General features: G+C 39.8%; 1 protein-coding gene across 2 annotated transcripts in view; it reads right to left on the bottom strand.

Annotated features, from left to right (window-relative positions):
* Positions 1 to 4,965: 4,965 nt before the first annotated feature.
* LOC144372255 (synaptic vesicle glycoprotein 2B-like) overlaps positions 4,966 to 11,193 on the bottom strand; it is a 95,142-nt gene continuing 88,914 nt past the window's right edge. For both annotated transcript variants that reach the window (XM_078035628.1, XM_078035629.1), the window contains 2 exons: positions 10,249 to 10,408; positions 4,966 to 7,789 (listed from right to left, as the gene is read on the bottom strand). In XM_078035628.1, coding sequence (XP_077891754.1) covers positions 7,606 to 7,789; positions 10,249 to 10,408 — 344 coding nt within the window. In that variant the 3' untranslated portion in view covers positions 4,966 to 7,605. The remainder of the gene's footprint in view (positions 7,790 to 10,248; positions 10,409 to 11,193) is intronic.

Here is an 11,193-nt window from a genome sequence, read left to right as displayed (position 1 = left end):
TCCTGCTTCACAGGTCCATATACCTCCAGATACCTGGACACCTGTAGAGACTTGTAGATACCAGGCACCACTGTTGCCTTAGTTCAAAGGCAATATCCACAGGAGTGAATTTCTGTAGTGGACACTGGTACTTAACAGCTCACCAAGGTAATGACAGGCTGGAAGTAATGTCCCACCTACTTGAAGGAGGAAGAAGATGGTTGCTTTTGTAGCAGTTGCTAAACAGATGATTCAAAACCACTGGCCAGACACTCAGGGATACCCAAGAATAGTCACTGCTATGGTTTGGATAGGGTTTTTCCCTGCCAAGTCACTATGTGACTTCTCTCACATGTGCTTCCACCCTATGTTCCTATCTGCCATGTTGTGGTACAATCAAGGGTCCCTCACTGGATACCTATACCACGCTGTTTGAACTTTTCAGCCACCGAACCCTCTTTTGTTTATATATTACCTGATATTAGGCAATCTGTTATAGCAATGTAAAACAGACTTAGACAGTCACCCATATCTGGGCATTTTTTTTCTCTTCCCAAAATGGCACATCTCTAGGACCACCTCCTACCACAAAGAATGAAACCTGTTAATCTTTCAAATTTGCTTATGAGAGCCCAAAGATTAATTTGAACTTTCCAAGTTTAGGCTATTAGTTTGAAATAGAAAAGGGGGAAAAAAGATTCACAAACAGGAATACTGTGGATAGACTTTTTAAAAACTATATAAACTTAAAAAAAAACCTTCTAATACCTCAATCTGTTTTATTTATGTTACCCATCACATCATGAACAGAGAAATAACAATAGAAGATATGGTTGCTCTCTTCATCTGATAGGGCCAGGGCCTTCAGGATTCAGATGGACCAAAAAGGTGGAACACAATCTCATGCAAAATAGTAACCTCACATACCTTCATTCCTGAAGGCTGAAATGCATGTATTGGCCATTTTGATATTTTACTCCTTTGAAATATAGCAAAATTGGCAATTTGCATTGAACTACTCAGTAAATATTTTGAACTTATTTAAGATATCTTTTACATCTTAGGTAAAAATAGTCCAAACCGGCTTATATGTTAAAAATAATAATGATTTTTGAGAGACCCACAGAGAGAGAATAAGTTATGCCTTTATTTCTATTTTTTATATCATAAATACCTTCATATACTTCCACAGAATGTAATTTTAAAATGTGCTTCCTTTCAAAATCATTTATTAAGCTTACCAGATGAGCATCTATATATTCAGGGCTACCTCTAAAATGACTCTCTTTTCTAGCTTATTTATCACAGCTTAGGAATGTGCTATCAAAATTTTTGCACATTTTGAACTCATAATAAGGTTGCTATTTCCACTGTAAATTATGTAAACACAGGTTTCTGAAAAGTATCCTTCTTAAAACCATTAGTACCTGTGCTGCTGGTAAATGTAATCACAAAATACATTTAAAGAAGTATACTTTTATCACTTTGAGTATTTGGAGGGGTCTATAGAATTGTTTTGGTAAATCTTGGGGGGAAATTCTTCAATAGATAAAGAGTCATAACTGGTTCATCAAGTGCTTACTGGCTGTACTAGCTGTTTTTCTCCCTATTTTTAAGCAATTCCTTTGTGATATAGTTGAAAATCTAATTTTCCTGGAAATTGATTTTATTTATTTATTAATTGAAAAGTCAAAATTGCATATACTTGTGGTACACAACATGATGTTTTGGTATACAGTCATTCACTTCATAAAAAAAATGGGCCACATGTAACATGGTGGCTCCAATACAATTATATCACCCTAGCCATTTTAGCTTGTATAAATATACCCCATGATGTCTGCACAACCATGAAACTGCCTAACTATACCTCTCAGAATGTGCCTCCGTCCTGAAGCTGCACATGACTGTAGGTATACACTGTGGAGTGGCTAAGTCAAGCCACTTAACATCCACAATACCTCACTACCTCTTTTCTTCTCTGGTGAGATGGGAAGATCTTTCTATAGCCTTTTTTTTTTTTTTTTTTGTTCAGACTCTACTGAAATCATCACTAATGCCGATTTGGAGAAGGGTGAATTACTGAGGCTCTATTTTATTTGTAAGAGGTGAAGCTCGGGGTCCTCAATGGCTCCCTCTCCTGAGTGACAGTAACTGTGATTTAATAAAACTCCCTACCAGTGATTATCAAATGAGGCAACCTTTAGCAGAGGGCAGCTCTGAAAACCCATCTTTATGGTCTCTGAAATTTTAATATATTTTAAGCCTGTAGGATGAAAGGCAAATGGACAACTAAATGTGTGTTTCAAGGTGACATGACAGTGAGTCCTTGTTCTCCACTTAGGAACTGAACCTTCCAGAAGGTGTGGGAAGGACCTGCTAAACAAATCCCCCACCCAACCTCTAGATAGTGCTGACTCCTAACAACTTTCATTTTTCCACTGTGGCTAGCTCTAGTCTGGTTCATTTCATCATCAATGCTTTGGGAATCTTGTGCTGCCACCAAAAATCATGCACATGAATTCTCCACCACGCCTCTGCAAATTAAACAAAATGGGCTTTCAGTATGCCTCAAATGCCAAGGCTCTATGTGATTGATTTCCCAACGGCTCTTAGGGCTGGGACTAAACATGACAGAGAGAGCCACAGTAGCACAATGTTTTGGACAGGGGGAAATCCACTTAGGTTTCTAGCACAGTGCAGGCCCTACGGAAGCCATTCTGTAAATCTGTGTAGAGCAAGGTACACGTGGAAGAATTTGTCCCACTCTGCCTTTCTCTAAAGGAGAATGCTATTCAAGAAACACTTCGAAGCAAGGATCAGGCTCATCCCTAGCCATGCCTCAGTCACCCTGTGCTTCCTCAGATAGGGGAAAACTATTAGGATCAAAGAGTTCCATTATAAGGCCCAGTGAATTACAACATGCCACAGGCATATTTATCTACAAAAATCTATAAACATAGTTGCCACAAATATATTTGTCTCTGAAACTCACTACAAGGTAGATATAGCCAAGACAGAGATCTCTCCACCCAGGTGGAAGGGCTCACACCCTCTGCTTAGTCTAGCAATAATTAGAGCCCTTTAGGCAGACATGGGCCCATAAGGACAAGGCCTGAGAGAAACCAAGTAGTCTCTAGGGAAGGAAATATTGTCCCTGACACTTCCAGTGATGTGCTGATGTCCTGCCACTAGCTGATAGGCTTCGAACTCTAATAAGATGGTTATCGTTTTTCACAGGCTGCTAGTTTTTGTGAGTTTCTGGTTGGGCTGACATTAAGTTATCAAGACAATGAAACTTAACCAACAAATCAGTATCACCTCTTGGCAGGTTGTCAGCGCTACTCAAGATGTGGATGTAAGCTGAACTCGTCCATGCCACCAGGGAGATTGTTAAAAATTCAAATTCTCAGACCCCACTCCAGATTTACTGAATCAGTGTCTCTGGTTTGAAACCCTGCCAGGTGATCCTGATGTATGCAACATTTCAGCATTTGTTCACCCATCCTTCCTCTTTTATAGTACCAAGATCCTCAATTCAGAGATGTGTTGTCCACGTTCCCAGTAAGTACCACATTTCCTTGCCTTCTCTTCAACAAAGGGAGGTCAAGGATATGCATGTGGAGAGCAGTTTTCATACAGACTGGCTCAGCTGAGGGGTGTCGCCCCTTGGTTCCTTGCCCTGCCTTCGGCTTCCTGCTTGAATTGTGGGTGTGAACAGCCGTCCCAGCCCATGAGGCTGCCTCAATGAAAGATCAAAAAGTCTGAAGGTAAAATGAGTGTATTCCCAACGATAAGCTCACAGGGCAACCATAACAGCCATGGCTGTCTTTTTTCCAAGTTCCCTTCACGTGAGAGAAACAAACTAACTTATTATGAACTTACTATAAATTAGCTTATTGGGGTTTTCAGTTAATTAATTAATTTTGAGTTAATTCTTACAAATCCCAACTATTACATCAGTCTTATCTCAGTACAAATCTGTCTAGAAAAACCAGATGTGCAGGTAGAAACGCCTTCCCAGGGCTACTGGAAGACTCACCTCCAATGTCCTGCATGCATTCCTGGCCTCTCTTCTTTCTTCCCTGACAAATTTTCTGCAAAATCCATTCCATAAAAACTGATTAAATCAATAGGAAATGAACAAATGCACTGTTTCCCTTACCTTCCCTTATCAAGATAAGAAACTGGCACATTCCTTCAGGAAAAGTGCCGGGAGAGGAGCCAGATTCAGAAGCCCACAGCTGTATGGCAGGGCAGTAGGAATCCCCTTGCAAAAAAGAGGTGCATCCTGCCAGCTATACAGTCCCTGAACTTTGTGTTAAGACATATTTAATACCCATCGTGCCTGCTCACTGTAAGTAGAATAAATCAGAGGGAAGGAATTGTGACCAGCGTTTTTACCCTAACCTCAGGCCATAGCAAGAGATGGGCACAGGAGTATTTGCGAAGAGAGTGAATGAGTGAGTGAAAGAAGGAAGGAATGGCTAAGAAGATGGATAAATACTAACCTTTTCATGTTTACACTGATCCTTCACATCTTCTACCTTAAACAGCCCAGTGGATAGTCAACAATGGTCTCAGGAGTGGAGGGTAAGTGTTGGTCACATTGTCTCACTATAAAAAAAACTGTGGGAGGCTCTATAGTGAGACATCGGTGACTGGGGGGATTAGTTCAGAAACTAAGCAAGCAGCAGCATAGGACCTTGTAGCCCACTACTAGCCCACATCACATGTGGCCACAGTGTCTCCATTTCACCTCTCAAGTTCCCTATGCACAAATAAGAAAATGATTCAGCTAATTTAGGAGTACAGAAAAGACCTTAGTGCCTGGAAACAATCTCTAACCCCAGTTCTTAAAGATTTTATTAGTTATTTTTATTATTTTTTTTCATGAAGTAACATATACCAGGGAACTCTGGGAGTGGAGTTATTTATTACATGACCTCAAGGTAAGACGCTACAAACTTCACATATAGGCACACCTCTTTCACTAATTATTTTTAATAAAACAAAAGATCAAAAATCAACATCAGGAGATGTCACAATACAGTTGAGACTGTTAAAAGAAACTACTCCCAAACTGGGCATCATTAAATGCATCACGAACCATGAAGGGATTTGCTCAATGAAAGAACACATCGTCCCTCTGCCCCTCCGTGGATGCTGTCAGGAGTTTCTCAGGGTAAAACACAAAATGAAAAAGAAATGGATGGTCAGGAAAGCTGTGCATTATCCCCCAAGGTCCTGCCACGGAGACTATTTTTAAAGACACATTAATCTCAGCAGTACTGACAGCTTGTGAGAAGTGGCCAGGTCCCAGTGCCAGGCAAACTCTCCAGGGGGAAAGCCTTCACCAATGCCCACATGATGGATGGAATGGGAGTCGCACTTGGTTGGTTAGGTAGTTGGTTTAAGGAGCCATAAAGATAATTCTGAAGTTGAGTCCAGGAAACCAACTGGAGTTAACCCATGAATTATTGCAGCCACCCTGCACTCAAAAGTTAATCATAATTTAAATTCACAAGAACCATCTTAACTAGAAAAGCAAGCTCTGTCTTGTACATTTCTTAAGTGGTTGCTGCTCATTCAATTGTACTAGCCATTGAAGAACAATGTTACAAGGGATGTGGTAATCCTGGATCTATGCAATTCTCTTTTATGATCCTAGCCACTGTATTTCATATCACAAGAATACAGAAAGTATATTACAGCTATATTACATAGAGTCTGTCATTATTGACTTAGCATTACGTTAGTTAACTCCTATAAAACACTGAGAGAAATGTTAATACATGATGGTATATTTACATATACATATGTACAGTTAGGGGGTTTGGGATGTCAAATCAGACTTGGTCTTCCTTACCCTGACACACACACAAAGGTGGAGTAAATAAAGAGGTGGGGATACGAGAAGCAGAGTAAACATTTTAACCATTAAAACTGATCTCAAATTGAAGGTGGAAAGGTGTCATAAAATTTACTCCTTCCCCCTGTTGACCTGTTAATGGAGAGAATTTCAGAAAGATGACCTGAAGCTAGGGAAGGATGTAAGCATTTTTGGAAGAAACATTCAACACCATTATCATTCTGTATTAATTTTTGGAGCTTTCTGATAGGCAAAGTGAAGCCCTTTGCAGCAAATCAGAGAACTAGTTCTTGCAGATTGCCACTCACCCAGCCTGGGCACATTCACCTTCAGTGGTAGGAACTCCCTATGGGGCTCACTGCCGCTTTTGCTGCTAGGCAATTCTGACTATTAAAACAAAATTATTCCTTTTTCTTGGAGGCAGGTCTTCAGTCTATTGCTGACCTTTGCCAGAGGGGTTTGTCCTGGGTTCCTCACCTCACCCACTCTCTTCTTATGTCCCAAACTGGAATTTCGTCTTAGAGTACTGAAGGAAAATACATCGGACTCCACTATATTCCCTGACTGCCAGGCTAGTGGCCTGTGTTTCAAAAGCCTCAAACTAGAACATGTAGTATGTCTCATGGGACCTGATCACTGTAACAAATATGGATCCTGTTTTACTGCTAAGCAAACAGAAAGAATTCACACTTGGGAGAACTGTGGCTATGTTTCCTTATCCCTGAACTCCCCATGTTATTTGATTCTTGCCTATAAAGGAAGTGCCAGAGGCCAAGGAAAACATCTTATGTTGTTTCTGGTTGAAAAGCCAAGTCAAAGACCAGTACTGAAGATGGTAAGCTTCAGCTTCACAGGTCATCTGTGTAGAAGAGAAATGTAACCTCTCTACCCACAGGAAGAAAAGTGCCTGGACTAAATGAAACCCCACTTAATTTGCTAAGTGCATCCTCTGAACAGCAGGTTAAATGGCTATAAGAAATTGTGCTTGCATTTTATTTGATTGCACCCAATTTCCTGGGACCTCAAACACCAAGTTCTCCCAAAATATGGCTAAAATGCTGGCAATATTTGCAAATAAACCCAAAGACAGTTATATACAAACTTAGTTTACAGAATACTCATCCTGTTAAGTTTCTTCAAATAGCAAAACAGCAATAAATGTCATTCTTAAATGTATCACCTAGTCATCATGGAAAGCTGAGGACGCTTAGCAAAGTCGATCTCTATAGATAGTGATTAAATATTTAGTTTTGTATATCAGAGTATCTTCAATGCTATTGTGCCAATTTTCAAATGGAAAATATGTTCGGTGATACCTTTGAATGTAAAAATATGTGATCTCCCTAACTTCTAGGCAAGTTAATTCATTAGGTCATTGATCTCCTGGAAGCTTTATGTTTCTCAACCTCAAATTCATTTTGAAATGCAAATAAGTTCTTGCACCTCGCTTAGGGAAATGCACAGTCTTTGCTTAGGTATGTACTCACTGAAGGGTCCTCCCTCTACCTTGAGCTGGGGAAACCTGAGGCCAAGTACACAGCTCTGGGATCCTAAGAGTGGCTCAGGGCACCCCAAATCAGTCACCTGAGTAACAAACATATTGACAACTGAAGTGGGTCCTAAACTAGAGATCTCAAAATCAACTTCTCCTGCGCTATCCAAGGTGTCCTGTGGACAATGACAGGTAGGAGATGTGGCTGCATTTTAGTGTCCTGGACAAGATTCTTTTGATCTTTCCTTTCCCCATAGGTTGTTCACATCAGGACCTGTTCTCGAGTCTCTGGCAGTCGAAGGGCAATCAGGCCACCCCCAACCAGAGAAGCAGCAGCCAGAAGGATTGGGACCACTTTGGTTATCCCAACAAAAGAAGCAAAGATGGTGTTTCCTAGGATGGCGCCAAATCTGCATAATCCATTGAGGATGCCAAAGGCTGTTGCCCTGCAAAAGAAAAGGAAAGGAAAGAATTCTGAAATTCTGGACCTTTTTAGATAAATAAAACAGGGTTCTTTTTCTTGAGTGGGGGGGTGGCCGGGGCAGTTTTTTTCCTAAATATAAAATTAGCACATTCTCATTTAATCAAATTTGGAAATACAGAATATAAAGATACGAAAATATTTAAGGCAATCACAATGATTAATGTTTTGAATTATTGCCTTCAAGTTTTTTTCCTTCTCTTTTCAAATATATCTGTTCTTAAAATACTTACAGTTAGTACTTGCTTGTTGCAAAAATAATAAAGACATATGCAAAACAGAAAGTGTAATGTTCTCCCTCAGTAACACCTCCTTGTGGCAGACTGCTAGTTGTCCCTCCATATAGTTCTTCAAATGTAAGACTACATTTCCCAGAATCCCTTGGTGCTGGCTGTAGTCATGTGACTTGGTTCTAGCCAATGGGTTGTAAATACAAATGGTACCTACTAAGAAACTTCCTTAAGAAAGCTCTTGATCAGGCTTTCTGCTTTCTTCTTTGTCTTGTTTCCTTCTATCCTACTTCCTAAAACATAAATGGTCTCATCGTAGACCACGATTAAGTCTAGACAAGGAAGAACAACATAGAAAGAGCCTAAACTGCCTCCTGTAGTTTTCTACAAAAGAAAAAAATGAAATGCCTACTTCCTCGGAAAGCCATAAAGTTTTGGGGTTTATCACCTAATCCTAGTTACTGTCCCTCAGTCACACTTCCAAATGATAACTATTATTCGCCATTTATCCTGCCATGACCTCATCTATACACAGACATAATGTTCCCAACACCATTGCTCCCCAACTGAAGTAAAATATTTTTATACCAGAATTTAAGAATGTGGTTATATTTTTGTACTCACAATTCCTTTTTATATTTATCTATAATTGAAAAACTCTTTACCTTTATAATCACTATCACCTAATCCCAGTCTTTTTGTTTTCAGCATTTTCCTGTATATTTATTTTCACATGTGCTTTTCTAAATAAAATTCAGAATATTTTTTTTCAAGATCCCAGAGGAAATAAATCTCATTGAATTCTGAAATACTCTCATAAGTTAGAGAAAAACTAAATAAAATTTGACATTTTCATGAGATTAAATCATCTTATACATAATGAGTTATATCTTGACATTTATTTAAGTCTCCTTTTACCTCTTTGTAAGTTTTACGGTTATTATAGTTTTATTCCTATGAGTGTTTCAAATTGATTTCTAGGTGTTTTATTACAAATGGACTTCAATTCCTTTTTATTTTTTAATTTATTTTATTTTATTTATTTACTTATTTATTTATTTGGTACTGGGGATTATAAACCCCAGTACTTTAACCACTGAGTTATATCCCCAGCCCTTATTTATTTATTTATTTATTGAGATGGTCTCACTAAGTTGCTGAGGTTCTTACTGGCCTTGAACTTGCCACCCTCCAGCCTTAGTCTCCCAACTTGCTGAGATTACAGGTGAGCCACCACACTCAGCTTCAGTTACATTTTTAACTTGTTTTGATACATTTTAAAACCTGTAAGCCATTAAAGTAGTTTTATTGCTGATCACCTGACCAGTATTACTTTCTTGTTTCTAGTTGTTTCTCTTCAGTCTCCTAGATATAAAATTACATCCCATTCAAATAACGATCAATTTTTTTCTTCTTCTTCTTCTTTTTTTTTTTTTTTGGAGGAGGGGACTTAGTGTAGCTACCCAAATCCCATCTTCTCTGTCACTAATTTGGGGACTATTATTAAGGTTTTTTTGTTTTGTTTGTTTGGTTGGTTTGTTTTGTTTGTTTTGTTTTGTTTTTAGAAATCCATTTACCCACCTTCCACACTCCTTCACATTCTTTTTTGGCCACAGGGCCACTTATCTTCACCTTAAAATTCACAATTCCCCCTCCACGTGGAGAAACAACTACCAAGTAATGGCCTTGACCCTGTGCCTTTAAACTAGGCCTTTTCCCATGTGGCTTGTACAAAATAAAAGTAAACCCTGGGCTTCTCTGACATATTCTCTGCAAATGCCCTGGAACTTCATCCTTCATCCCCACCTTTATTTCACTCCCCAGCCCCACCCCCACGCTTGGTTTTCTAGTTCACCTTTTCCCTTTATCTCCTGTGGGCAGGCTTGTTCTCACCTCCCTTGAGGATTGCATGACACAGGTTTTGCTAATTGTTCAATATTAATCCTCTGCCTAGATGTAGCTAGATCTTGTCTTTTACCTTTTGACCACCCACCCCATCCTATCGAGCCACAGACTGCCCACTTCAGGACCTTGCCAACCCTTATGCAGAGAAACTCAATAACCTAGAATATATTTGGTGCATGGAGCACAAGAAAGACCAAGATGGCCAGGCACTTTGCAAGATTTAGTGGGCAGGTGAACTTCTAGCTAAAGAAGTCCAACAAGTCCAAAGGAAATCCCAGGAAGGACTGACCTCTGGTTGGTGGGATACAGCTCCACTGTAATCACATCCAGAGCATTCCAGGCCGCAATGCTGGTCCCGCAGAACAGGCATTGCCAGCCAATCATTGCAGACTCACTATTGCCAAAAAACAGGAAGAAGCAGCAGACTGCTGAGATTAGCATGGAGCCACCTGAGGAGAGAGGTCAAGAGCGGAAAGAAACATGAAACTTCATGGCTCAAACAAGACTGTCACCCACAGGTTCTGTCCTGTCTCCCATCTTCACAGGCACACCTAATGGGACAAGTTACCTGAAGTATTAGGTCCATCCTCCACATGGAGAGAATATAGCCTGAATCCCCCTCCATGGTACCCCAGCCATGGGATCAGAGGCTTCTGCATGGGTCACCAGAGTTTACCTCCAGGAAAGATTTTGAAATTGCCACTCTATGGTACTGTTCAGTCCAAAAGAGTTGGGGGTGGTGGAGATGGAGGTATTTGTTGAGAATATACTAAGTGCCAGACACTGTTCAAGGTGCTTGAGAGACATAAAGATCAGTTTAAAAAAAGGAAAAAAAAAAAAAAAAAAAAAGCTCCACTCTGAATTTGCAATCAATATGTCAAACAGACACCTGCCCACGTTCTCACAGCTCTATTTACAATAGAAAAGATACAGACTCCATCTAAATACCCATCAACAGATGAGTGGATAATACATATACATAATGCATATGCATCATGGAGTATCATTCAGCCCTTTAAAGGAGAGGAAAACTCTGTCATTTACAGCAATACAGATGGAACTGGAGGCCATTACGTTGAGTGAAATAACACAGGAAGACAAATACCACAGGATCTCACTGACATGTGGAACCTAAAAAAGTGGAACTCAGAAAGTAGCACAGTGGTTACCAGGTGCTGGGGAGTGAGGATGTATCAGGAAGATGCTGGTCCAAGGATACGAATTCAGTTAGAAG

Source organism: Ictidomys tridecemlineatus (genome assembly GCF_052094955.1).
Source record: "Ictidomys tridecemlineatus isolate mIctTri1 chromosome 5 unlocalized genomic scaffold, mIctTri1.hap1 SUPER_5_unloc_1, whole genome shotgun sequence".
NCBI lineage: Eukaryota > Metazoa > Chordata > Mammalia > Rodentia > Sciuridae > Ictidomys > Ictidomys tridecemlineatus.
This window is presented reverse-complemented; position numbering and strand designations above follow the sequence as displayed.